This window comes from Pyrgilauda ruficollis, unplaced genomic scaffold (assembly GCF_017590135.1).
Source record: "Pyrgilauda ruficollis isolate IOZ18807 unplaced genomic scaffold, ASM1759013v1 scaffold12, whole genome shotgun sequence".
NCBI classification, from domain to species: Eukaryota; Metazoa; Chordata; class Aves; order Passeriformes; family Passeridae; genus Pyrgilauda; species Pyrgilauda ruficollis.
This window is the reverse complement of record NW_024510321.1, coordinates 2,233,394-2,261,209: the sequence shown is the minus strand read 5'-3', so window position 1 is coordinate 2,261,209 and position 27,816 is coordinate 2,233,394. Positions and strand designations below refer to the sequence as shown.

The window sequence follows — 27,816 nt, the reverse complement described above, 5'->3', positions numbered from 1 at the left end:
CAACATCAGCCACGTGACTGGCTGCCAGATTTGCAGAGCTAGAGCTTTGGAAGTGCTCTTTTACCTCCATGCAGTTGGATTTGACCTGGTGTGCAGGGGTTCTCACCAGGATCTTGCCAGAGGAAGCTTTCTTGTGGGGCTGATTGCACCCCAGAAGTGTCACAAACTCACAAAAGATTGATGTTGCAAGGAACTTCAGAGGTGTCTGTTCCAGCCTCTGCCTAAAGTAGGGCCATACAAAGTTTACTCAAGCTCCTCATGGTATTGCCCAGATAATTCTGAATATCTCAGAACCTGAGGGACCATTTCTTACCAGTCAGACACGGCTGTGACTTCCCTCTGTGCACTGAGGGTTGGAATATTATGGCCTTCTGCACAAACACACACATTCTTCTTTTCTATGTGGAGTAAGAGCCAAGCACTGGAAAGCTGGTGCATATTTTCCTGCCTGCTAACAATGTTTCCCTTTTCCTCTTTCCTGTTTGAATAAGTCTGGCCTGGCTCCTAAAGCTCATGGCCATTTCCGTCACCTACAATAATTTTTACAGCCTGTCAAGTGAAAGTTGTGTAGGGAACATTTCAGACCTGCCAGGCCTGTTCCTCAGGGCTGCTGAGCACTCCCAGCCTCATGGCCAGCCCTTCCCTAGCTGGAACAATACTGGAATGATGCTGGAATGATAAGTGCTGCCTTGTGGAAAGCAGATCAAACAATAAAGACACCCCAGGCCCATCTCAGCACCTTCAGGGCCAGATGAAAGATCCCTGTCTCCTGCTGAATCACTCACAAACCCTGCAGGACCAGCAGGCTCCAGGTGACATGTTGCTGTCCTTGGTCTCTGCTCTGCACAGGCAGTAGGGTTTCCAGCAGGATATCCTCTCCTGTTTGCTTCTGGGGAGTGGTTTATTGACACTGCACCTGCCATGGCCTGGAGAGAGGGCACTGAGCTTGCTCTACATTTCATGTGTGTCGGTCTCAGCTTTGTTTGCTTTGTGATTCTGGACCACGTGATCCTTATCCAGACTTGATTATGCTTTTTTGTAATCAGACATTCCTCATTAACTTTTCTTGCAGACAGGGAAATTGGGGCACAGAGTGGTGCTTAGATGGATTATCTCAAGCAGTTGGAGAGGCTTAAGGCCCCAGAAGGCTGTCTCAATATAAAAGCACAGCTTTCCTCTCTTCCCTCCTCTGATTTAGGGCTATAAAAGTTTGCATCTGGTCCAATGGCAACCAAAGACATCCATGTACCACCCAGCAAGAGCCTGTGGAGCAGAGCTGAGTTCCTCCCCTGTCCTGCTTCTCACTCCTTAGTAGGACCAAGGTCTGCAGTGAACAGCCCAAGATGAAGGATTTATTAATTCCAGGCATTAAATCACAGTATCAAAGCTGGGAACAAGGCTCTTGGCACCTTCTAAGAGCCTTGGTCTAGGTCAGATTAGGTTGACAGTCAGGAAAAGTCTCCATCCATTTGCAAACACCTCAGACCACCATTACTGCTGACATCTCTGACCTCCATCCTTGTCTGTGTTGCCCAGGCTTTAACCCAAACTGGAATGAAGAGTTTACATTTGACATAGAGATCCCTGCACTTGCCCTGGTCCGGTTTGTGGTGGAGGACTTTGACATGTCCACCAAGAATGACTTCATCGGGCAGTACACGCTTCCCTTCACGAGTCTGAAGCAAGGTAAGGCCCTGCTGCCTGCTCCTCACGGCCACTGAGCCCTTTGGGAAGCTCCAGTGTCCTGGATGAGTGGTCCAGATCCATCAGAGCTGGGGTCAGAGTGGATTTTTTGGGCACCTGTTGTCTCTTGTCACCAGAGGCTTGGGCACTTTGTGTTATCCATGCTCAGAGCTGTGCCTCTGGGACCTGCCTGTTCAGGACCCTGTGGGAAATGGGGACAAAATGCTCTGAGACAGGGAGATGTTTGCGCAGGGTCTTGACAAACATGAGCAAATACTGTTCCAAATGAACTAAAGGCCATTTTCCATCTGTGTCTCTGCTTCCAGGTTACCGCCACATCCATCTCCTGACCAAGAACGGAGACCCGTACTCCTCCTCCACCCTCTTTGTCTACGTCAACATCCAGGACTGTGATTAGCAGCCTGGCTCCTCCAGGCCACAGACAGCCTCCTTACAGACCTGGAAGGAATTCAGTGTGCGAGCCCTGCCAGTGGCAGGGTCAGTCCCCAGCACCTTCCCTGGAGCAGCACTCGGTGCTCCATAGGATCCCTGATGTGAAACAACCTTCTCCCTGCTGCTGGAAACATCCTAATGCTGCTGATGAGATTAATCCTTTTGTACCTGTTCAACCAATCCAGCTGTGGTTTTAGTTCACTTTATTTCGATTTTTTAAATGTTGCTTTTAGCGAGAGGATAGGGACTCCTTTTTTAGTGAAGTACAGCTCTTGGTTGGGCTCGGTCAGGCATCTGGGCAAAGCACTCAACATCTGTGCAAGGAAAAGTCTCCCTCAGCACTGCAATCAGTGGCCAGGTGCCAGGTGGCTGCTTGCAACTGCAGGTGTCAGCCATCTTTCACCATATGAAGCCCTAAACGGGGACACCATTCCCCTCCTTTCTGTTACAGATTAAAAAAGAAAGCTGCACTACAAAGCCCCGTGTTATGTAACCCCAGTTTCCTTTTGTGTTGTAATAAAAAATACATGAGCACTACTCTGCCTGTGTGCCTGGCTCTCAGCCAGGCCACTTTGCATTCAAAGCCTAGCTCTCATCCTGTGAAGGAGAAAGAAGCTGCCGAGGAGATTTCCCTCTGACCCAAAATGAAACCCACTCAAAGGGACCTCAGAGAAGGTCTTTTGCCAGAGACAGTGGGAACATGCTCAACTGCCAGCAGGGCTTTTTTTTTTTCTTTTTTTTTTTTTTTTTTTTTTAATACAGTAAAACTTTGTTTGTGTTTTTACAGAAAAAAAAGTCATTTTTTAACAGAGAGGAAGTAGATGTTGTAAGTGCTAGGAGGTCCCAGTTGCACTGCAGAGGTAACCCAGCACAAGAATGTTTTGAGAACAACACAGTATTTATGGCAACGAGTGATTTGTCTTCAAGTAGAACTACAGAGTTAAGGGAATATTGTTGAAATAAAATAATATATATTTTGAAGTGCCAACCGTGTTGCTAACAGTATGTTAGACTATTAAAAGTTTAAAACAAATTCTGGAAGCGTTCAATTACTTGTCACTATTTGCCTCCCTGTCCTACTTGAATGCAGCATGCATGAATGTGGAGATGATAGACTTGCTTGATTTCTTAAATTATCAGGATTTCTGGGGGTTTTGATCCCTGGTGGTGAAGACAAGGGGCTGATACCAAAGATGTTAATGTCCTTTTAAGCATACTCTGGTCATCTTATTTTTTTTAGTCCAAAATACCCTGGATTTAGTGATTCTTAGGCCCTCTGCAAAGCTGGGTTTCTTTTAGCCCTCCCTGGAGTTTGTTATGCTGCAGTAAACATTGCTGGACACATTGATTTTTCCTCTTGACTACAATACTGTGTGATGTAAACCACTGCCAGATTAAATGTGAATTAAACCCACACCTCAAGGGCTGATATTGCATTAACAACCAGCCAGCTGGAAGAGCTCAAGAGTGGCCAGTGAGGCAGAGCAGGGGCCCCTGCAGTGACACGAGCTCTCCCAGGTCACCTCTGGGATGAGGCACATTTTGGGGACACATTTGAAGGCCAAGGATGGAACATCCCCCCAGGGACAGCATTAGTTTGGTCCCTGCTGCCAGTGTGCTCTCAGCACTTTGTTTTAGAGAGCCATGGGATGAAAAGCAGAGGTGAAGGTGGTAAGAAATGCTCCTGGCCCCTCACTTGTATCAACACCAGCTTTTGTGGGGAAAATTAGAAAGAATTTCTTCCCTGTGGGAGCAGTGAGGCACTGGAAGGGGTTTCCCTGAGAAGCTGTGGATGCCCCATCACTGGGAATGTTCAAGGCCACTTTGGCAGGGGCTCTGAGCAACCTGGGATAGTGGAAGGTGTTCCTGTCCATGCCAGGAGGTTGGAACTGAATGATCTTCAAGGTCCCTCCCAATGCAAACCACTGTGTGATTCTGTTCCTCTGTGAGGTCAGATCAGCCTGCTGGGTTGGCTGTGAATTTATTACTTGCCTTTTTTGGGTGGCAGGATTAGATTTCAGTTGGATTACTGAGCTAAAGCCTGCTGTGGCTGGCACTAGAGAAGTGGAGGACCAGGTGGCCAGGGTCAGGGTGGGCTTGGATGGATTGCACAGAGAGGCTGGGTCTTCCTCTGCTTGTTTTGCACTTAAAGGCAGGCAAGATCCATAGGATGAAAACACATCCCTTATCAAATAGGAACAGTTGGGGAAAGCTACTATAGCCAGGTGGGAAACGAGCTGAGATGGAAATGGGGTGGGCAGGGCATGGTGACAATGCTGCAGGGTCTCTCTCCCCAAAGGAAGGGACATGTCCATGTTATCACTGAGCTCATCTCTGATCAGATCAAGAAGTGCTGGAGCCCCACTGGAGGGAAGAGCTCTAAGGAAAAGAGCAGCAGAAACAGGACATGGCCACCAACATCCCAGCAAAAGGCACCAAAGGGAAGAGGTGGGAGAGGATCTTTCAAAAATCAGAGGTGGGGAGTAAAAGCAACTCAGCAGTTTCCATCAGGCCCAGGTATCAGAAGGCTCTGTGGTCTGTGAAATCCCAGGCTGGTTCCTGAGTGCTGGCAGGAGCACTCCAGTGTGTTGGTGAGTGTGGTGGCTGCAGGAATTAAGGGAATTTGCAGCAAAACGGCCTAATCTCTATAATCTGACTGTATTTTGGCTGGTCTTCATTTGATTGTGTGGAGCTCGTTAGGCCCACAGGTAGGTGGCATTCCTGCATCTTACTGAGGAGCACATGCAACTCATTAATTTGGGAGCTGGCAGCAGCACTCCTCAACAAGGCAAGGCAAATATTGCTGATTCCAGCGGGGGCAACAGAGGTTGAAACATGGGTAACGTGCGCTGATTGCATCTCTTGTGAACACAACGGGAGCAATCACAGGTAATTCAGCTGATTTGTGTCTCTGCTTGATGCTCAACTTACTCTGCACAGGGTGTTCCAGTGGGTTTTGGGCTGGACTCTCAAGCAGAAATGGGATGAAGTGGTGGTAGGAACAGGGACAAAACAATGGGGTTGGGGTTTATTTGAGTTAACTACCAATTCTTAAACACAATGTTCTCCAGCCCAACCAAACTGTGACACTTCTGCACAATGATGTGGTCCTGGATGTTGAGTGAGAGCTCTTTGCCCCTCAATTAACAGCCTGGAGCTCCCCAGCTCCATGCCCACATCCCTGCAGCAGGGCTGGGCAGACAGGCCAGCTGCTGAACTGCCAGGTACTGCTGCCCACTGCCAACGAGGGCTTCAGGAGCAGGGTACGTGGGCATGGGGGGACAAATGGCCCGAGCTACCTGGACTTTGGGAACAGAAGGAGCCCCACCTCCACAATTTGTTCTTTTTTTTTCAAAAAAATCCAAAATTCCATTGATGACCAGGTGTTTGAAGGATCTGTGGCCCTGCAGAGCTTTTATCTGCTGCCATCCCACCCCCCAGGCTGATCAAGGACACTTACAGTGCTGCTGCTGGATGTTTATTTGGAATCACTGATCAGGTTGGAAATGGAGTAAAGCTGCAAACCCACATTGTCTGAGCTTTTAAGGTGGTGTTTCTTCCCTTAGCTTACAGTTTTATCCTGCAATCACTGATTGCTCACATTTCCCACTGCCCTCCCCAGTCAGACTGATCCCACAGTGTGGAACCAGCACTCAGCCCCCCGGACATCACAGGGATGGAGCCCTGATAAAAGCTTCAGTAGGACACCCTCTGCCTCAGGTCATACCCAAAACCCTCCTGGCTTCCTCAAGCCTCTGGTCTCTGGCCAGGTGGACTCTGACATTCACCTGGCCACAGTCAGGGAGGCCAGGTGACATTGCAGATGCTGTCTGAATGAGAAAAAAAGTAGACAGAATCTTGTCTGGCAGTCAAAAATCAGTATTTGTGTCTAGCCTTCAGTGTCATCCTCTGGAAACTAATAATGTGCCAATAAATATGCTCATAATAAGTGCTTTTTTCCCCCAAACCAGGTTCTCATGTGTTTTACCTGTCCTGGGCTATACATGTTAATCTGGAACTGATTCTTGCTGTTTTTTTGGTGTGCAGTTGTTCTACAAGGTGAGAAGGGGCAGAACTGTCTGGTGTCACTCCACAGAGCTCCTCATCAGGCATCTGGCTTTTTCCTGACCTCAAGGCTCCCCCTCCATCCTCTGAGGGCTTCTCCCTCCTCTCCCACCCAGAATTCACAGAGCAGCTGCAAATGGCCTTTGTCTTGACTAACTTTAAACTTCTACAAATGAAGGAAGATCATGGCCTCGTGCATGTGGCAATTTGCAAAAGGGAGAGGAAAGATGAGGCTACAATGCAGTTGTGTGGCACGCACTTATCTTCATGGCTATCAGCAATAAAGAGTCAGGAAGAGGCAAAAACATCCTGTCAAGCTGCTCCTGGAAAAGGTTTTTCCTCCTGGGTTTCTGGGTTTGCAGGAAGAAAGGAGCCATGCCCTGAACAGTGGCTGCTGGAAAAACTGCGTTGGATTGGGGTGCTGGGTTGGGATCATTGAGGAAATGCCTGCACTTCTTTCCTGCAGCTCCTAAGGGAGCAGGGGCTGGTCCCAGAGTCATCACATGCCCCCTGCAGTCTCAGAAGAGTCCAAATTGTTTCTTCTCGTTCTGCTGCTTCCATTTGGGCATCTGGTAGAACTCATCCTTGGACTTCCCAAAGATATCGTGGAAATCAGCATCAGAGAGATAGCACTGCAGTGAGGAGAGAGAAAGGACAGGTCAGCTTTGGCTTTTGCAGAGTCTGGACACCCCCATGGCTGCATCCCCTCCCCACTGTGCCAGTGCTGACCTCTGACTCCAGACCAAGAGCTCCTGTTCAGCTCCCTGTCCTCGTGCTGGGAAATGCAACATCCCAGCCGACTGCTCCTCATCCCACTTCCCAAAGCACCAGGGGAATAAAAACCCACCAGCCCTAAGAGATGTTCCAGTTTTGAGGAGTTAGCATGCTCTGGCTGGAATTTAGCCCCTGCAGATCATACTGTGGCCAGGACAATTTATGGTCCACCAGGGAAGTTCTGCTGGCCAGAGTTTTAGGCAGTGATTCACAGTGAAAGAATCACCCCCTCTCTCAGTCCCCTCCCCTAAAATATTCACTGGATATGTTCACTCCCATTGCTGGAAATACAGGGTTTGCAGAAAGCAGGCTCATCAGGGATGCTGACAAAGGCCCTGTGGGAATGGGAGGTTGAGATTTTCCTGGTATTTTGGGTAGAAGAACCCATGTAGAGCCCAGCTGTGGATCATGGCTCTGGCGGTGGGTGTTGGCCTTTGCCAGATCTGTTGGGCAAGACATTGGTCAAACAAGGATTACAGGGAATAGAGGGAATCAATACTCTGTTCCCCCCATCAGCTTGCTTGGACTCAGCTGCAGACACTGCCAAAATCCTTGGGCTGACTGGAAATCTGGGATGTGTAATGTCTTCTGAAATTGAAAATTGCTGAAATGCAAGCTCTCTGACAATTAAAACAAACCATCCCTTCTGGGAAGAGTTTCAAGTTAAAGCATCTACCCTACAGCTCAAGTAAAATGCAAATTCTGGCTTAGTTCTCAGCTGTGTCACCTTGTCCCCCTGTCCTTCTGAGGACAGAATTTGGGTGGCAGAGCAAAACAACTCTACCAGAAGAAAACATTTTGCAAAAATTACTACTTAAAATTATTATTTTTTTTCTGCCATAGGAACCCCATAATTACTTCAACTATGCTAAAACCACCACAAGGTGTCCCTTTCCACAGCAGGGGTTTGGAACTAGACCATCTTTAAGGTCCCTTCCAACCCAGCCCATTCTATGGTCCTATGAACTTCCTCACACAAATCTCCTGCTTTTGGTGACACCTGTGTGTCCTGGCAGTGTCCCCTTGAGTCTGAACAGGACTTGGTGGTCTAAAGCACGCTTAGCCAGTTGCAGGTTAAGTTAGAAAGGTACCAAAGCAGCAATGCTGTCACCTCTTTTTTAGTGGGATCCACGCCTTCGGGAAGCTCATCCACCGTCCTGTGCATCAGCACCTCTCGGGAGTAAATCCCTTCCCCGTTGGGCACCGTGGCAGGGCTGCTGTGGCTGTGGCTGTTGTAGTTGTTGCTGCTGCTGTTGTAGTTGCTGCTGTTGCTGTCACTGTGGCTGAAGTGAGATTTGTACTCCGAGGAGGCATTTGCTGTAGCTGAACCAGCCAGGCTGGTCGCGTTGAGGGTTCTCTTGTTCAAGCTGAGGTTGTTCAGGTCCTGCCAAACGGAGGAAAACACGTCATGATGAGATGTTCTGGCAGAGCAAATTGGGGATGAGCCCAGGATCTTCCTGCTGGGGTTGAGGGGGACTATTTCTGGCACAGACTATCTGTAGCTCCAAAGCAGCAAGGGGGAAGTCCCAACTAAAGTGTTAGTGCAGTGCCTCTGTAAATGCTACACCTTGGTGTTAGGACTGCTAAAAGCACACACTAGTGAGAGCTCTTACAAAGAACTGAGGATACTTACAGCAGTCTCATTCTTCTCAAGATAACATCAGGGGAAGGCACATGTGGGACGACAGAAGGTGAGGTTAGATGTCTACCATGTCTAAAACATCTAAATTACCTGCACACCCCTCCCTGATGAGCCATCTCTCCTCATCCAAACCTGCCACTTCCTTCCAGCCTTCATCCTGACCCTGCCCAGGGCAGAACTGACCCATGTGACAATGGCATTTGGGACTGCTGGGACCTCATTTACTTTGGAGGATCCCCCGCTGGCCCATGCCCTTCTTGACCAGGGGACCCTTGTTTGAGGTCTCAGGGGCTCCACCACTGCAAACTATTCACAAAACACTTAACTACATCCTCTAAGAGCTGCACACACCTTAATATGTTCTGCATTAGAGCAGCTGGACAACGTCCTGCTCACAGATGCCTCTGGGCAGGACTGGAAAAGGCCCAGCAGGTCTGGGTGTATTTATGGGTAATTTATCACATCTCCCTCTGCTTCCCACAGCTCTGATGCTGGCAGCCTGAGGCTCCCATCTCTGCCCTGATCCTGCTGTCCCCTCCTTGGTGCAAACAGGCTGGGGGATGTGGTGGTGTGTGAACCCAGGGGTTTCCTACTTGTATGGCCAAGAAACAACTCACCACTTTGATCTCGGAGATGGCCGACACGTCTCCCAAGCTGTTCTTCATTTCCTCGTATGACTTGCCATCCTAAAGGGAGAGAGAGAGTTGTGAGAGCCATGGGCTGCCTTCAGCCCACACTCCTGGTCTCTAACCTACACTCCTGGGTCTTAAATCCACACTCCTGGGTCAGGAGATCCTGAATTTTAAAGCCCAGTGATGGCCACTGATGTGGCAGCTCCTGCAAACCTCAGCCCCTGCAATCAGAAGAATCTGAGCTCTCACTTGAAAACAAAGAAAGAAAAAATGGACTTCAGCCTTTTTAGTTGTACAATAAAAGGTGCAACCAGGAAATTTAAAGACTTTGGAGCAGAAGGCAAATGAAGAGAAATAATATTTACTGTTGGATTTAAACCTTTTACATTTTTGATGAATCTTGCAATGCCTGAAAGTATTCCTTTTTTCCAACTTTCCTGATTCATTTAGCTCAAACAACATATTTTTTCAAAGCCTCAAGTCCTTACTTCTTGTAATTAGGTGCCATGTATTACCAGATACCTTTTATTTTTTATTTAAAAAATGGAATATGCTAGATAAATTGGCAAAGCTCATGACTGTGTTTTCCTAAGCAGCCAGGAGATGTCAGTTCTTAACAGAATCATCCAACAAAGTTTCCCAACAAGAACAAGCAACATAAACACACGGACTGCAGAGAAAACAGATTTAGACCCAAAACTGAGCAAAGAACACACACCAGATGTTTCTGGGATGTCAACAGTTTGGATGGCTTGTCTGTAGTTGCTGAAGCTGCCTACAGGGGATATTTTTAGAGGCACATATTTTTTATGAGCTGTATCCTTGTTTTTCAGCAGTTCTCAAGAAAAAAAATAAAACAAACCCACAAGTTTTGACCTTTGTTCTAAGCATCAACATATTTTAAGGGTCACTGTGAGTTGCTGTCTTATCTCTCCAGATGCAGCTGTCAAGACTGGATCCACCACCACATGGATTGGGAAGAAAGACAATGCAAACCCAGATACAGGAAATAAAATATCTCTGTAAGAGTTTTCCTGCAGTGTGGACTCCTGGGGAAAGAGTGGAGAAAGGAATTTTTCCTTCCCAGTCATCTCTTGGAGGTTTCCATTTCTACATAAGGAGGAGCTGGTACTTGTAACTCTGCTTTTGCAGGCTGGTGTGCAGAGACCAAGGGTGGCCTTGCTCAGGAGCTCCTGAGCTCTGATGGGCTTTCCAAAAACCTGAACATGAGACCTGTCTGCTCACATCTTTCACTTCACCACAGTTTGCTCTTAAAGCTGGCTCATAAATTTGCCTCTGTGACTGCACTTTCAACAAAAAACTTCTGTTGCTTTCGTTTCAGAAGTTGCTCAGACAGCACCAGGAACTCATGTCCCTGCACATGGCAGGGGGCTGGAACTGGATGATCTTTAAGGCCCCTTCCAACCCAAGCCACTCCGTGATTTTGTGAAGCTCAGGACATTTCCTAGGGAGATTTCACTCCGTGCATCCTGTATTCACTGACAACAACACCCTTGAGAACACCACAGGGCTTTTCCAGCAACTTACACTCCATTTGTAGGGGTCCCAAGCGTTGAACCATCCTGTGAAGTTGAGGGGTTCGTAGCCCTGCTTCACCAGGATGATGGGAGTTGCCAGGTCCCTCCCAGCTGGATGGGTCTTGAGATACTCCTTAGCTGAGGCAATGGCTTCGTTCCTCTCCTGGGCATTGGAGGCTTTGCCAACCCAAAGGAAAATCTGCAAGGGGAGAAGGTTTGAAGGTCAGTGAGGCACCAGAACCTGTGCAGACACAGCTGTTTGTTCTCCCCTGCCAGTGCGAGCAGAGACAAGACTGGAAATGTGTTTTCCCAACAGTCCCCTGTGATTCTGAGCCCAAATTTACCCCCAGCCAAGGAAGATTTTGCTTTTGAGACAGGCATGGAGCATAAATATTCCAGGTGACAGCTCTTGTACGTTTCAAGGTAGCTCAACCCAGTCACAGGCCAAGATCCAACTCAATAAACACCAACTAAAGCCATAACTTGTTTGAAAATATGTCTGAGGAGAAGGGGAGGAGGCTTTTTCTGACCTCTTCCCATGTGTCCAGCAGCATGACATCATCTTCATCCAGGTCCTCCTGGCAGAACCCGACCACCTCCGTCATGATGAACCGACCCGTCTGGTTGGAGCACTCAAAGAGGCGAGGCTGGTAGTGTGTGACCTGCTCCTGGAACCTGCCTCATGCACGGCAGGGGAGGGGAAAAGCAACAAAGCTGGAAATCTTTCCCTCCTGGCTTACTGCAGGGCCCTGAAGCTACTTGTTGTGGCCTTGAAGGAAGAGGTGGAACATGACAACACTCATCCAAAGGCCTGGAAGCCAGCAATGCCAGATACCAGGGGATTCTCAGACCATTTTAATGACTTTCAAAGGTAATTTTTTTCTCCACCCAAAAAGGCAAAAGCAGAACCCTTCCCTCACTGTGGCAATGAGCTTGATGTCAGGTGAAAGCCACACCAGATCACTTTTTGCAGCGGAAACCATCACCAGCCCACAGGGCAGGAGAAATCCATGTTGTCCAAAAGCAGATCTAGTCTCATTATTCTCCTGGGGCTGCTGCTAATGATGGCTGGAAATGGAGCATGTGGTTCCTGCAGCCCTCAGGACAAGATATGGGATAGGTTTACTGGGGAGGAAGGAGGATGTAGCACACCCTTGTCCGCAGGCTTTGGACCTGTAGCCCCCACTTCAGGAGAACTCCTGGCCCAAAAGCCAGGAAAGAAACACCTTGGTGCAGTTTCTGACCAAGGTCTTGGTGATATTCTGGCCTGGAGCTCCCTTTATTGAAGACACAGTATCAAAGTTTTGATCCCTTGCCTAATGTCCCCTGGTCAGGCCCAGAGGAACAAGCAGGTCACTATTACCTCTTTTCACTGGCATAAGGTGCTTTGCCTCCCAGAGCTTCCCAGAACTCTGCAGGCTCCTGTCCTTCCAGAATGGTGTGTTTGTCCCGTCTGGAAACGATGTCAGCCACCATTTTTGCCATCTCCCGCTCATCTCCGCTGCATCCCTGTGTCCAGGATAAAAGATAGAGTTGCAGTTAGGGGCAGACTGGCAAAAATTATCCATGGGAAAAAGCTGGCTTGATCCTCTGGAGAGCTTCAGACCTGCTTGAGTGCTCTCGAGCTGATCACTCAGAGTCCATTTCTAGTCCTTGAAGGAACATTTAGTGCAGCCAATGGCACCTAGAGCAAAACTCACAGAATGATTTGGGTTGGGAGGGACTTTAAAGATTATTAGGAACACCTTCCACTCAAACAGGATGCTCCAAGCCATATCCAACATGGCTTTGAACACTTCCAGGGATGGGACATGGACAACTTCTCTGCTTTGGTTGGATCTACCATCTCATCCAGTTTGGGATCATAGTGCAGTCAATGGCATCTAGAGCAAAACTCACAGAATTATTTGGGTTGGGAGGGACTTTAAAGATTATTAGGAACACCTTCCACTCAAACAGGATGCTCCAAGCCATATCCAACATGGCTTTGAACACTTCCAGGGATGGGACATGGACAACTTCTCTGCTTTGGTTGGATCTACCATCTCATCCTGACACACGACTGAAACCAGATAGATGAATTTGCTCTCATCCTGATTTCTTACAGCTGGAAAATCTGGGATGATTTATTTATCTGAATGAAAGCTGTATGAACACCTACAACGAGGTGAGGTGAACCCCAACATGGGTTACTATTGTAAAGAAGGCTTTAAATGCTGACCCTCCACAGACAGAGCCCTTTCCTGTGTGCACTTGCCTCATAGAATAATTGAATAATTAAGGTTGAAAAAGACCTTTAAGATCATGAAGTCCAACCATCAGCTCAGCACCATTATATCATGTCATCAAGTGCCACATCCACACATTTTTGAATACTTTTTACTCCATCATTGCCATGGGCTGCCTGTTCCAGTGCTTGACATCCCTTTCTGTGCATAAATTTTTTCTAATATGTGGTTTATATCATGTCATCAAGTGCCACATCCACACATTTTTGAATACTTTTTACTCCATCATTGCCATGGGCTGCCTGTTCCAGTGCTTGACATCCCTTTCTGTGAATAAATTTTTTCTAATATGTAGTATTAACCTCGCCTGGCACAACCTGAGGCTGTTTCTCCACTGAATTAATGTGCCACCTGCCCAAGGATTCATCTCCATGACCTAGCAGAGGCAGGAGACTCAAGCCCCACCTCACCCATTCCAGATCCCTTTGGCTGCCTCCCCGCGTGTCTCTGCAGACTCACCTTCCCACACCACAGGTAGCACACCTGGCTGGTGGTCAGCAGGAAGACATCGTTGGAGTTGAGGGAGGAGGCTCGGGCTGGCACCTCTGTGGCCTTTGTGTTCACCTCATCCGTGCCCCTCACCTGGAAGAGGCGGATCGCCGGCTCGGGGCTGCTCTTCTGAGCCCGGCTCGTGCCGCCCTGCAAGAGAGAGGGAAGGGTGCCACTGGAGGTGAGGAGGACACAGATCCACGGAGTGACTGCTCTGGGGAAGGCTTTGGGCTGGCAGCCCTGCCCACTGTTGCAGTGATGGACCATGGTTCTGCACTGGTTCCAGGTCAGAATGAAACCTCCATGGCCCAATTCCCACATTTCTCCCTGATTACAGAGTCCTGACCAGCTCCCATCAAGATCCTCAAGATCCATGTGACCAGATCTTAGCGTCTGTAGAGGATTTGCCATGCAAACTGGGCAAGGCATCTGTACCCTGATTTCCAGTTGTGCTCATCTTAACTCAACATCTGCCATGGAAACCACATAGTGGGACCAACACTGAGAGCTGAGGGCAATCCCCCTCTCCCACAGACACAGGTGGAATTTCTCCACCACAGATGTCACAGCAGCAAGTGAAGTGGGTTGGTAGTTATGTGATGTAATTCAGGCAAGGATGATTCAAATCATGTTTCTAGAATATTTTGAAGGACCCTCTCTGGATAGCAGCATTGGTAATTCACAGGACAATTGCCTTATTCTAACTCTGCAAAATATTTTGGGACAGAGCTGGAATGAACCTCACACATCACTGCTGGAGTTCAGGGGTGGAGCTCAGTTGAGGTGGGTCAGTCCAGGACTGTATTACACCAACAGTGTTCAGACTGCTTGAGGAATACTAGAAATGTCCCCTCTGCCAGCCTGTGCAGGGCTGGCAGGCTCCTTTCTTGAGTATCAGCCCATTTTTATTGGACTACTTCCACGGCAGCTGCCAAGCCATCCCTGCTGCTCCCATCTCCCAAAGCCAGGTTACCTCGTAGATGACCAGCTTGCCCTTGAAGATGGCCAGGAAGTGCCTGGGCTCCTTGCCCATTGTCACCCGCACCTGCACGGCCTCGTCCCCGTATTTCCTGTCCAGCTCGATGGCATTGAGGGCACAGGCAGTGATCTCATCCACAGAGGCGTGGCGGCCCTGGGGGACAGGGGGGTGACACACACAGTGTGAAGAGAGCAAGGGTACAAACCTCTGCACAATTCAACACCTGCCAATCCCAAAGTGTGTAATGTCATGAGATCAGAGTTGAAACGTTCAGATATTTAAATTGCACTTGTATTCTGGTTTTGTAGACTTCAGAGTCTCATTTTTGAAGCTTCTCTCTGCATGAAAATATAGTTCAGAAAGGAAAGCAGAGATATCCATATACCCACAGAACTCTAGGAACTGAGGCTTTAAGGGACAACCTGACTCCAAACTTTGACTCAGCACTGCAAGCCCCACCATTCTTCAGTCTTTCTGTCTGATTTTGCTGGTGCTCAGTCTGATGCCTGTTTGGGATCAATGTCCATGCTACCTACAAAGGACAGCTTGGGATATTTGAAACTGGTGAGCAAAGTGTATCTGAGTTCTGGGTGCTTGGGCTGGGATTTTTGTGTGCAATTGCTTCCTTCAGCTTTAGGTTTGTACAGCAGGCACAGCACAGTGCCCTCTGCTCTGCTTTGACCTACCTGCCACATGTAGAGGACGTAGTGGGGTCTGCCTGACCTCAGGTAGGTGTACAGGACCAGGTAGCAATCACCCCCGTAGAACTGCCCGTACATCTTAGGATTGACTGGCTGCATTTCCAAATCCTCAATCCTCCACACCTAGGGAACAAAAAACATCTTGGTGAGCAGCAGTGGAGTCAAGGTGAGGACAGAGCACAACCCTTTGGCTACCACACCACTGAAGCTCCAGGTGTTCCCTCAGGTCCCATCACTGGAGGGAAGAGACCAGTGCCTGCCCCTGTGAGGAAGCTGTAGCCATGAGGTCCATCCTCAGCCTCCCCCAGGCTGAACAAACCAAGTAATGCTTGGAAACAGGCTGATTACTGCACCCTCTGTCAGCCAAAGGAGCTCTCTCACCTCGATCTCCCCAGAGGCATCATCGACCATCCTCTGCTCAGCTGCCAGCTCAGGTCTGGCATGGAGCTGGGTGGTGTCAAACTTCACCTGCTCCACCTTGGCTGTGTGCACCAGCAGAACAAAAACAAGAACCCAGTGAATGCACAACACAAACCCTCCCCATCATCCTCACCCACAACCATTGCACAGCAAGTAAAACCCAGTCCGGGTTTGCAAAAAGCCACTCCTCCCCCCAGTAAACCAACGATGATTTTGGGATATGCAAGAACTCAGCCACTCCAGTGTTGACCTGTGACAGGCTGGAACTGGCCACACAGCATGTTCCAGTGATGGCTAGCTGGTAAAAATATTACTGGTCTCCTGACTGAAAAATCTTTATTTTTCTCCAAATCTATAAATATTTCCCTCCTTTTAAAATGCTGATTTCAGACATAAAATGCCTACATTTCTCCAGCTCATGACAAAGAAAGAGAGTATGTAGGAACAGCACAGAGAGAAACAGAGATGGAGAGAAAAGAGGGAACTTGCAAAGGAAAGAGAAAAGAGAGAACTTGCAAGGGAAAGAGATTTGTGGCTCTCAAGCTGTTATTGATGGAGACATTCAGCATCTCTGTCACCTTCCCATCATTCATCAACAACCTCTCTCTCTTTGGAATTGTTCAGTCTTTGGGGTTAATGCATTGAAATATTCCCTTCAGCAGTGTGATAAATACACCATTTTACACTCAGTGTAAATACAGCATCACTCCACTGACGTCAGGATGGGATTGGATGGATGCCAGTGTAAATGAAAGCAGAACTCCTTATCAGGCTCAGCATTAGCCCTTTATAAAGGAAATTTGGGAGATCTGCAAGTGGGAAATTTTGCACACAATTCTTCAGAGAGGAGTGACTCTCTGCCAACATTCACATTCAGAGTAAGTGGCAATTTGGTTCATATAAGAAAATTCAGCAGAGCTGAATGTCACTCAGTTCATGAATCTTTTCCATCTACTGAAGAAGATGGAAAATAGAAGGCACTAGGAAAGTGTACATTAGATTTTCGAGATCCTGAAGGCAGGAGACATTTGATGTGAATTATGTTCCTTCAGCTATTGCTTAGCACAGGTAGGAAAGACAAACCCAGGACCAACATGCTCACCAATTTTGCCTGTAGTGTGGACCTTGCCCAGCCCTTGTGTTTCATTCTTTTCTGTCCACCTCTGGAACAGCTGTTTGAACATGGCTGACTCTGCTCCATCATTGATCACCTCAACGTTGGTGGATGAAGGGTAGCCTTTGGCTTGGATAAAACCCTGGTGGGGTTCAGAAAGGTTATTAGTGAGCTTTTTCCTTTTTACAGACATGAGAAGAGGGATGTGGACCTGAACCAGCCTGAAGAGTGTCCCTCACTGAACACAGGGCAGGATTCACTCCAAGATTTGCATTCAAACTAATCAGAAGTAACGGAAGACTCTTGCTGCAGTATCCATCTTTACTTCTGTCTTTAGGGGACTGAACCCTACCCCTACCCCTTTTCTCCAAACTTTTTGTCCCTCTCTAAGCCAGGAAAACTGTTCTGCCTGCAGCCGGGTAGAGAGCATGGGAGTGAAGGGGTGGAGGCAGCCCAGCACGCCCAGAGCATGAAGCCTGTTCTGAAGGGACTAAACTCTCACAAATATTTTTTCTTCTTTTTTCTATTTCTTTCCATAAACCCATATTATTTATTTGCAACAGTGCTACCATTGAGTTAAAAGTCTAGTTCAACAGAGGTGCTTGATACGAGTGGGAAGAAAACGTTCTGTGTTCTGCCACAATGCCAAAATCCTTGTTCAGTTTTGGGAATTGCTCCTGTGTTTATCTCAGAAGGCTCCAGGATGACCCGAGGTGCAGGGCTGGCAGCTGTGGGAAGAAGCCTGATTGTGGCTTTCTGAGCATCCAACTTCTGCTGTAAAAGCTGCAGCCACACACTGCCCTCAGGGAAAAGCAGAGCAGATGGTTCTCCTGTCCCTCCCACCTGCCACACTGAAAGATAGACAGATCTTTTGTTCTACATGTGTAGCTCAGGGCCAGAATTTGCAGAGATGATTGCCTACTAAAATGAGTCTGAGTCAAGCTCTTGACAGGAGCTGGGAGGACAGTGAGATAAGTTTTAAGGCATTTTTAAGCTTTTCTTCTCTGAGACAAGAGGTGCAATCCTACTGAAGCTGGGGGTCTCCAGGTAGGACCTTACTGAAGGTGGACCCACTGAAGTTCAGGATCTCCTAGTTAGATCGCATGGAAGACAAAGCCATTTATGGTCTTCCTGTAAGTAAATGTCTAATTAAAAGCCATGCTCACTCATAGTCTTCACTTCAACATGCTAATTTGTAAAAAAATACCGAATACCTTACTTGCTCAGGCTCCCTTCAGGCTAATTTTTTCTGAGAGGAAGAGCAGACGAAAAAAAAAGAGCTCTGACAGAAAGTAACACATGGATGTCAAAGCCTCTTTATTATCTGCTCATGCACCTTTTTTGGTCAGATTCTTAACCCTGCTGATCCTCTCTGACTCCACCATCCCTTGAACCAACAGCTCCCAAAGCTCACTATCTACCATGTAGAAAAGTATTTTCTTTTATACTTGATTCTCTTTAACGATTTTTTTCTTAGTTTTAGTGGTGGGTCTTAGTCCTAGCACAATTTGATGACTAACAATTTTGTATTTATGTCATCATGCTTCCCCTAGACGTTCAACTTCTCTCTCTATTATTACACAGGCCAGCTCCCCAAGACCTACACTTAATTGTAATTAGTGGTCAGATCTAGATCAGCACGTATCAACCGCCCACAACATCATCGTTTGCACTCTATTACAACTCACCACAGCTCGAGTGAATGCTGCTTTTTTCTCTTCTGGGCTGGAGGCTTTTCCTCTCCAGACATAAATTTTGAAGCCACCTTGGTCTAAAATGTAGCAGTCCTGAGGTTAAACCGAGAAAAACAGGAAACAGAAAAAAACAAACGTGAAAAAACTCTGTGCAGGAAAAGCTCATCATTTTTGCCCAATCAGGTGGATCCTTGTTGAAGATTTAAGTCAGATGCATATCCAGCTCATTTATTTGCCTTGCAGAGCTCTTGCCCTGGTGCAGCTATTATCAGAGGCGACAAAGAATGAATTTCTTATGGTTTATAAATGGAGCACAACTACCACCAACCCCACAGGGCAGGGGTTCACAGGTGTGGGCACACCTGGCCCAGGCTGCTGATTTATAATTGCAACTAGTTGAAGTATGTATTTTTCTTAGGCATTGCTCAAAACTGTCTATTACCCCCTCAGAGGAGGTGTTCTCAAACCAAAAACACCACCAGCTCTAAAAGGGGTCAGGAGAAGTGCATGCTGAAATATCCACCCTAGCCTGCTGCTGCCTGCATTTATGCCTAAATCTGCTAAAAATGGAGCAGGAAAGGTCCATTAGACATCTTCTGCATGGATATTTTGTCCTCATTGAGATCCCTGATCTGGAGCTCAGTGTTGCATTGCTGTGAATGCAGCAGGATCCCAAACCCAAGGGGGATGAGGGGTGGGCTGAGCCCACCCCCATGCAGACAGCTGGTGCTCCAAACACGCTGTGGGACCAGAGGCTGCTCCTTTTTCCAACTGAACTATGAAAGAAGAAAAAGGCTTTCACATGTCTGCAAAGGGAGGCTGAGATTTTAACAAGGCTGACATCAGGATGAAAAGGGGAGTGGGAGCCTTGCGGCACAGCGCTCTGCTGGAATAGGCTGGTCTGCACTGCAGAGAATTAAGGATGAGCAATTCTCTGCCAAATTTCAGTCAGAGGAAAAGCCTTTGTTTTTTGAAAAACTCTGCACAGAGGGTCTGTCAGGAAATCTCCTTCCAGGGTGGGTCACTGAGACCAGCCACTTGCTATGACAGGAAAACAAATCTCCCTGGTTTCGTGAGCAGAGTATTTATTTGCTCTGGAGTCAGCAGAGGGAAGGCTATCCTTGAACATCAGGTATTAAGAAGCCTTCATTCCATCTGGAATTTATTCCTGGTATGCAGCTCTCCCTCACTGTGATTGCCAAGCTAATATAATCCTTGGCTGAGAGCATCAATTTGCCATCTCTTCTTGGAACAGCTTCAACACACCACCTACCTCCGGCTGCTGAGATTGTAGCAGGGCTAAGCTGTCCTAACCTAACAGCGGGGATAAGCTCTCCTAGTGATGGAAGGCCTGATAATTTTCAGGAAACAGGTGCTCAGCTGAAAACAACGTGAGCCACAGCCTCCTTTTCTCGCTGGAAAGGCCACTCTGGCTTTGTCTCACCTCGTGCTGAAGCAGATCCTGCGTCAGGGGCCGGGTGGCGATCTCCTGCACCACCAGGTCATTGTCCTTCTCATAGACACTGCAAGACAGAGCCACCGAGCTGAGTTAGACCCCACAGAGCCCCCTGAGAGAAGGGATGGGGTTTGGAGCCCAGCACTCACTGGTAGAGCCTGACGTTGGCTTTCTGCAGCTCGTCGGCTTTGGTGTCGGGGACGGCGTCGCGGAGCTCCCCGCGCCGCTCGCCCAGCACCATCCTCATGATCTGCATCAGGTCTGGGGAGTCCCTCTCGTTGTCAATGATGCCAATCTGAGCACGGCCGCCCCTCTCGCTGTCCCTGATGCTCCGAGCCAGAGCAAGACCCTGCACAAGGAGCCACAGGGGTAAGGCCTGACACACACCCCAAACCCAGCGAGCCCCAGAGCCCAAGCAGTGACTGAGAACCAACAGCCCAAGCCAGGTTACCACAGCTCTCTGAAGCCCCTAGTGCCCTCCAAATTTAACTATTAAAGAAGCAGACATGTCTGTAATGCCTGATTATTAACTAACTCAGAGGAAAATGTTGCTAATTGTAGTCGCTGCTGATGCTGCTCCCGCAGGGCACAGGCATGTGGGAGCCACAATAGGCACTGCCTGTGTGTGACTGTGCACCAGCACGTCCAGTGGTCCCGTGGGATGGTCTGGGGGGGAGATGAACACATGCTGCGGCCAACGAGGCAGGATGCTGCAGAGCTGCAGGACCCCGGCCGCCCCACGGTGACGTTTTACATTTAAATGTTTCAAGTGTTCAAAAAACGTGGATGTCTTCTGTGAAAAAGGCAGCATGAAATGTCAAGCAGCTAATTAGGTTGAAATCTCCACCTTCAATTCAATTTTTTTTTGTTCCCATGACTCTTATTGCAATAGCTTTGAAAGACTCCTCTCTTTATAGGGGATGACCCCCTTGAGGCCTGAGATGAACCCAGCAGCCACCAACCTGCTCCCCATCCTCTGCTGAGGATTGCTTGGTACCTTCTTCAGCATCTACAGGATCTCCACTGTGCCCCAAAAATGGCATTCTCTGTGGAGATTCCCCCTCTCCCAGTTCATCAGGGCACACCACACACAGAGCAGACCCACCTGCCTTTTAATATTATAATGACCACAAGCTTGGCCACCAGCTTTGCTGATGACCTGTTGCTGTATCTTGCTTTATTAGAGCTCTGTATCTTGCTTCCTGTATCAGTAAAATAAGGGTAATGATGCCTTTGCAAAGTGCCTTAAGAGCTATAGATCTGACCTATCAGCACCTGGGTTATGTATTCCTGCTTGTCTCACACTGACCAAGCCAGAATTCCCTGTTGATGCTGGCAACAAAAAATTAAAATTAAAATTAAAATTAAAATTAAAATTAAAATTAAAATGAATCTACCCTGGGGTGGCTACTGCAGATAAACCTACTGGAGCTGCTGACTTTCTAATCTTATGCCATGCAAACAACAGGGCACAGAGGGATGGAGATGAGCTCCAGAGGGAGCTGGATGACTTTCTGGGGATGGAACTAGCCCTTGGCTGCCTGTGAAATGCAACCTGAGGCCAGGTCTGAGCTAGGGCAAAGCAATTCCATGGGCCTCTAAAAACAGCAAATGGGCAAGTAGAAAATTTATGATTATTTGGTCATATCTATGTTGTTGGTCATAAGATTTTCATTGTGAAAACACTGTAAATTTTTTCTTTTTTTTTTTCACTAGGCATCAAAAAATGCCACCTTAAGGCAAGTGGCTTCCACCTGTACTCACCCTGGATTTCTCAGCAATGCTGCAGCTGGGTCCATTCCACTGGATCAGCACTTTACCAAGGTCCAGCAAGAAAACATCTCCCTTATTGAAACTGTCCCAGGAGAGCGCTACCTGTCACAGGGAAATGAGAGAGTTTGGCAAAGTGGGGAGGATGAGGAGAGCTGCAGGTGACAATTCACAGCCATGGCAAACCCGTCCCTGGAATGTAAGAACAGGTTTGCAGTGACTGCTCATTCTGCTGGCACTCAGCTGAGCACAGTGGTAACACCAAACCCTCAAGTGAGGACTTGAAAACTGTCCTGAAATAGAAGTTCTTGAGCAGAAATGAGATACCCACCAGGCAAATTGCCTCAAAAATGAGTGTAAGAGGAGAGGGAAGGAGAAATGATCCACAAGAAGAGTTCTCCTTCCCAGACCAGGGTCTTCTTCTTACCTCTGTGGCTGACACGTGCTTCTTGCCCTTGACATGAAGGAGACGCTTGATGTTGTACATGTTGGTCTCCACGTGCTTAAATCCTGAAGCCACTCCTCCCTTCTTGTAGCTGGTGTGTAGCAGAGAATAAAGAGTTAGAGCTGATTAGAAAATACCTTCCCCTCTATCCTCTGAGAACAACCCAAGATTTTGGTGGCAACTAAAAAATCTGGAGGCAAAATAATCTCAAAGTCCTAAAATTGCAGTGGCAAATGCTGTGTTGCCTCACTGCTGCTCACGGTCCTTATCAAGGTGTCTGTCTGCCTCTTATGGGTGTTGTGTTCCTGCTGTGCACACAATTATAGAATCATAAAATCATTTAGGCTGGACTTTCAAGATCATCGATTCAAGCATTAAACATCCTGGGAGAAGATGAACAGGCAGGTCAGGGATGGCAATGGGACTGTAACACAACCAAACTGAAAATCCTATTGACCATGGCAGTGGCATCCCAAAATTGAAATATTCCATAAGCATTCAATTAAAATATGAATCTGACTTGGCAGAAAACAAACTTCTTGCTAAAATTTTGTTTTCTTCAAAATAGTTATTTTATTAAAAGCAGCTTAGACAGGAAACTGTGGCCAGAAGCAGAACAAAACTGTAAACACATACAGGACACTGTCTTTCTCTCAGATTTTACCTCCCAATTTTTTTCTTCCATCCTTGAACACACACTTTGCAGTAGCCACTCTCAGCACTGTTATCACCTCATGCCTCTCTTGTGGGCAACTTTGCACAATCATGAGAGGGCACAACCCCCCACAGAAGTCCCTTTTAATGTTTTCTGGGTAAGTCTGATCCACTCTCACATATCCTAGACCATTTTAGAAAACAGATCCATTGTTCACACTACAGTAATAACTGACACAATGCCATTTAGGGGGGAAAAAGGGACAATTGTTGATTGCGTTTTTTGCCCTGTGGGTAACGGATGTATTTTATTATAGGTGGAAAGGTACTGGCTAATGTGGTCAGAAATGTGACTCACAGCACTCTAGACTTGTTTAGATACCCACAGAAGGATGTTGTGGTGATTGGTCCACCTGCCGAGATGTGGAAAGAGCCTCCTTTAATTTCTCATTCTGCCTCAGACTTACTCACTGACCATGGGGATGTGGTTTAGACCCAGATGAGTTCTAATTCATGCTGATTTCAGAGGCAAAGAGGTTTCCAAACAGACTGGTTTTCAGTCCTTCATTGAGGGTCTGATTTTCAGTCCTTCATTGTCCCCTACTCAACTTCAAGATGAGTCTAAAAGCACTTTTCTCCTCAGAAGAATTCTGAGGAGATTAATGAGAGGTTGTTGAGATGAACAAGACAGATATACCATTCCAGACTGGGATGGAAGATATTGACCCAGGATCATCTGAATTTCCTTCAGCTGTTTGAAACCAAAGCACTCAGGCTGTTTATTGCCAGTGAAGATCTTCCTTGGAGGACAGCAACTGGAGTCCTTCCAAAAACCTCAGAGTGAGCAAAGACCCTGGGATTGGATTCAATATATCAACATATCATATAATAACAGTATCTTTTAGATGACAGAAGTTCAGTCACTTCTTCCTTCTACTACAGGAATATTACACCCAGTATGAGCCAAATCAGCACTTCACTGTAAGGTGGATATTAGTCTGAAGTGCTCTGAATGAGCACTTGAAATTCTGTGGAGGAGAGGAATGAAGACTCTGAGGTGAACAAAAGGGAGGTTAAGATTCAATTACTGCAAATATCTGGGAAAATGACCAATGGAACAGAATGCCACAGCTCCAGACTGAATAAGTAATTCCTTCAAAATGGGAATTCTTTGCTCTGAATTTTAACCAGCATCCGTGCTGACCCAGGGAGGTCACTCTGCCCTTGTGCTCAGCTCTGGGGTCACACCTGGAGTGCTGTGCCCAGCTCTGGCCCCTCAGTTTGGGAAGGACCTTGGGACACTGAGCACGGCCAGAGGGGACAGCGAGGCTGGAGAGGGGCTGGAACACAAACCCTGAGAGGAACCCCTGAGGGAGCTGGGGGTGCTCACCTGGAGAAAAGGAGACTCAGGGGTGCCCTCCTCACTGTGCACAGCTCCTGAAAGGTGCCTGTGCTCAGCTGGGGCTGGGCTCTTTCTCCAGCAGCACTGACACAACCAGAGCACACAGCCTCCAGCTGCACCAAGGGAAATACAGGTTGGATAGCAGGAAAAAGTTTTTCCCAGAAAGGGTGATAAAGTTGTGGAATGGCTGCCCGGAGAGGTGGTACAGTCCCCATCCCTGGGTGTGTTTAACAAAGCCTGGATGTGGCACTGGGGGCCAGGGTTCAGTTGAGCTGTTGGGGCTGGGTTGGACTCGATGATCTTGAAAAGTTTCTTCCAATCTGGGCATTCTGGGAATTCTGCATTTATCACATCTTTGAGATGTCTCTGAGACACAGAAAGAAGCAGAGCCCCCCCAGGGGCCACGACCCCCCTCGCTGTGGGTCATTTGGAGCCACTCACATGATGCCGTTGCGGAAGTAGCTCTGGAAGGTCTCGGACTCGTGTCCCTGCGCCTCGCGGTGCTGCACCGGGCTGCCCCCGAGCGCCGCGTCCAGCTGCGTCACGTACACGGCCGCGGCACCTTGCTCGTCCTGGGAGGAGTCCTTGCCTATCCAGTAGTGCAGATCCACGGCCGAGCCACGGGAGGTCCTTTTGGTCTGGAAGAGGTGGGAAGGACAAGTCCAGGTGAAGGCACAGCTCATTTTTGTGTTGGAGAACCAAGTGACCACAGAGCCCTTTCCCAGTTCTGCCTTTCTGCTGGGCAAGGGGAGAGAGGACAGAGCCTCAGGTACTCCCTGGGAGCTCAGCCTGGAGCTCTCCTTATTCAGCAGAGCAATTTATGGGTTTTATAAGCGGAACTGAAGGATGTTTCTGTTTGATATTCTTTTATAACTCCCATTATCAAGTAAAACTGAGTGCCCAGCAATTAATGTGTTCAGCTTGTCCTACTCTTGTACATTTTGATATTAAGACTTAAAGCAGATTCTTCTCATAGATCACCTTTTGAAATGCAATGCACGCTGCTATTTATTTGCCTGGAGATGCTACCCCTTCTTTCCTGTTGTTGCTCTCACAGCACATGACAGAGCAGCACAAACTGCCTCGGAATTCCTGCTGACTTGCAAAACAGACATAACTCCAAACGAAGCTGAGCCAGTGTGTGCATGCTGGGATTCATCTTATTACAGAAAACCCCAGCAGCCTAGAAAAAGGAAGCAAGTAGGCTGAGAAGAAGGTGTGCTCAGTGTTATTTGAGTTGTGCCAGTTATTTTTCAGCACCCACTGTGTTAGATCCCATTGTGGACACCTGGGAAAGGTAATAAAAGCTCATTTTATAAGCTGGATTTGACACTAAACTCTGTTTATTTGCTTTGTGCAGTGATACCACAGCGAAACACAGCAGAAGGAGTTGAATAAAATACGGCTCTGTTCCTCAGGCACAGACAATTAATTTGTGGAAAAAATCACTCAATTTAATACATTGCTACTGAAGATGATCAAAGTCCCATTGTCCCATGGACAATTGTTATTTGGAAAGGCTCCAGTAAAGATGCAGAATGCACAGATGAGTGTTTTTACCCTCCTGTCTTCCAGGGAAAAGGAGAATAGTGGGCTGATGAAGGGCTCTTCTGCCTGGGGAAGTTGTTGCAACAGAAGCTGAGCCTGTGAGCATCAAAATCCATATTTACACTGCCAGCTCCCTGCAAGGACTCCAGTACTCTGCTCTAAGCATGTGTTTGTGGGCCTGTAAGTCAGGCTTTCAGCACTCAGGAGGTACCCTAGAGGCATGTGTGTGGGGCATTTGAGCAGGAAACACACCCTGTGCTGCTAACCCAGCCTGCTTTCCCATCCTGGCACAGGGGGGATGTGCAGCTGGTTACTGTGGGGCACTGGAGGTGTTGCTGCCTCTCCACCGACAGAGATGTTTGCAGGAGGCACACTCAGATCCAAAAAGTGGGAAATGCTTCTGGCCTCCATCATAATGGGTTTGGGCTCAATGGGACCTGGGCTGCTCTAGGCAGATGAAGAGATTTGGAAGGGATTTTAGGAGGCAGTTTGCACAGAGCAGAGCTGGTTCTCAGCAGTCCTTCACAGCCAGCTCAGGTTCAGCTGGTTGAAGGTAGGTCTGGACCAAATTTGGGTGGGGCTGAAGTGTCTTTATGGGGACATGGGATGAGCTGCAAGGCCTCTGCTGCTTACGTGACACACGACATGGAGCATTGTCATGGCCCACATCACCTGCTAAAAATGAGACCCTCCAGCTGGTCACATCCCACATCCCCCAAGGACTCCCATAAATCATTTAAATGTGGGCCTTGATTGAGTTTTTCAGGAATGTACTGGTCATTCTGCCATGCCTGGGCATGACTCAGCTGATTGGAAGATAAACACTTTTAATGAATTACTAAGTTAATGGCTTCTCTGAACTTCTGATTTACTAAACAGGCAATGTTGTCACAACAGCCATGTGAAATTCAGATCCATGATTAGATGGTGAGCACACATGCACAACCACTTCAACAGTGCTTTTTCCACAGGACAAAGGTACCTAGGAACCAAGGCAGATCTAAATAAAAAGGGTTGAACCAGTTGTCCAACAGAGAGCAGTGTTTGCTGTCTTACTTACGTGCAAAATGATGTAACAGTCTCCTTCAAAAAAGGTCCCATAAGCCTTCTCAGGTATGGGAACCATCTTCATGTTCTGTAAGGAAATCAGAGTTGGGGTCATTGCTAAAAGTGAAGAGCCAGAAATGTGTGGTGTGTATCAAACAGGACAGGCTGGGCTGCACAAAAAAAAAAAAAAAAAAAAGCACTGAGGTGACAATCAGGGTTTGGAGAATGAAGAATCAGTGTGAGTTTGTGAGGAAATATTCAAAGTACTAAGGAGTGGGAATGGAAAGTTATGATTTTGCTTGGACAGACTGTCAAGTACATTTTAGTGCCCTTGCCCTTGTGCAATCCTGTAGATTTACACCTGGGGCTCAGGCTGAAATTCTCCAGAGCTTGCATTTGTAGGGAATTTCCCAGGAGAGTGAGCACATCTCATCCTAGGTTTAGTTTTGGGCACAGTTTGCTCAGTCCCTGTGAGTTCCAGGAAAACTTTCAGCATTTTGTGAGGATAATCACTCTGCTAGGGATTCAGCTCAGAAAAGACAGAGCAGAGGACACTGATGGTCCCTCACCCCTCCAGACCCTAATTGCAGATTTCCTCTGGCACAAGTGCATAATTAACCAGCCACGCCTGCCCAGCACAGGTGCCTGCTGTGCCACCCACCAGTCCACATGCAGCTCCTGGGCTGGAGCTGCCTCTGAGGCTCCCTGAAATTAGAGCCAGGCATTCTTCTGCTGGCCTGACTTGTCTCCCAGCATACCAGCTTGACCCCTGTGAACCCACACAGCTCCAATTACAGATCCTCTGGAGAGCAGCTCAGCACAGTGCTTTGCAGAGAAATGGAAAGGTGAAGACCCTGTGATATTTGGAACATGGTTGTGACCTGCTGAATATCACTTGGAGATGTTGGAGCCTCTTCCCACTGCTCCCCTGAGTGGATTCTGCACCTCAGTCTAAACCCACTCTCATTGCAGGGGAATTTTCTTGGTGAATTGGGCCAGAAAAGGCAGAATTGAGCACAGCT

At 47.7% G+C, this 27,816-nt stretch overlaps 2 protein-coding genes across 3 annotated transcripts in view; one reads left to right on the top strand and one right to left on the bottom strand.

Annotated features, from left to right (window-relative positions):
• The window catches only part of PLCD1 (phospholipase C delta 1), a 51,223-nt gene extending 48,060 nt beyond the window's left edge, over nt 1-3,163 (top strand). For both annotated transcript variants that reach the window (XM_041489874.1, XM_041489865.1), the window contains exons 14-15: nt 1,537-1,686; nt 2,010-3,163. In XM_041489874.1, the coding sequence (XP_041345808.1) occupies nt 1,537-1,686; nt 2,010-2,101 (242 nt within the window). In that variant the 3' untranslated portion in view covers nt 2,102-3,163. The remainder of the gene's footprint in view (nt 1-1,536; nt 1,687-2,009) is intronic.
• Nucleotides 3,164-5,628: 2,465 nt separating this feature from the next.
• Nucleotides 5,629-27,816, bottom strand: part of VILL (villin like) — a 33,993-nt gene continuing 11,805 nt past the window's right edge. Inside the window, exons 3-21 of the mRNA XM_041487893.1 lie at nt 26,808-26,882; nt 24,641-24,837; nt 22,126-22,234; nt 21,693-21,803; nt 20,078-20,277; nt 19,917-19,995; nt 18,467-18,565; nt 16,767-16,920; nt 15,626-15,726; nt 15,230-15,367; nt 14,538-14,696; nt 13,535-13,714; nt 12,151-12,296; nt 11,318-11,462; nt 10,798-10,986; nt 9,235-9,303; nt 8,609-8,620; nt 8,087-8,359; nt 5,629-6,833 (exon numbers count right to left, since the gene is read on the bottom strand). Of these exons, the coding sequence (XP_041343827.1) occupies nt 6,720-6,833; nt 8,087-8,359; nt 8,609-8,620; nt 9,235-9,303; nt 10,798-10,986; nt 11,318-11,462; nt 12,151-12,296; nt 13,535-13,714; nt 14,538-14,696; nt 15,230-15,367; nt 15,626-15,726; nt 16,767-16,920; nt 18,467-18,565; nt 19,917-19,995; nt 20,078-20,277; nt 21,693-21,803; nt 22,126-22,234; nt 24,641-24,837; nt 26,808-26,882 (2,550 nt within the window). The 3' untranslated portion in view covers nt 5,629-6,719. The remainder of the gene's footprint in view (nt 6,834-8,086; nt 8,360-8,608; nt 8,621-9,234; nt 9,304-10,797; nt 10,987-11,317; nt 11,463-12,150; nt 12,297-13,534; nt 13,715-14,537; nt 14,697-15,229; nt 15,368-15,625; nt 15,727-16,766; nt 16,921-18,466; nt 18,566-19,916; nt 19,996-20,077; nt 20,278-21,692; nt 21,804-22,125; nt 22,235-24,640; nt 24,838-26,807; nt 26,883-27,816) is intronic.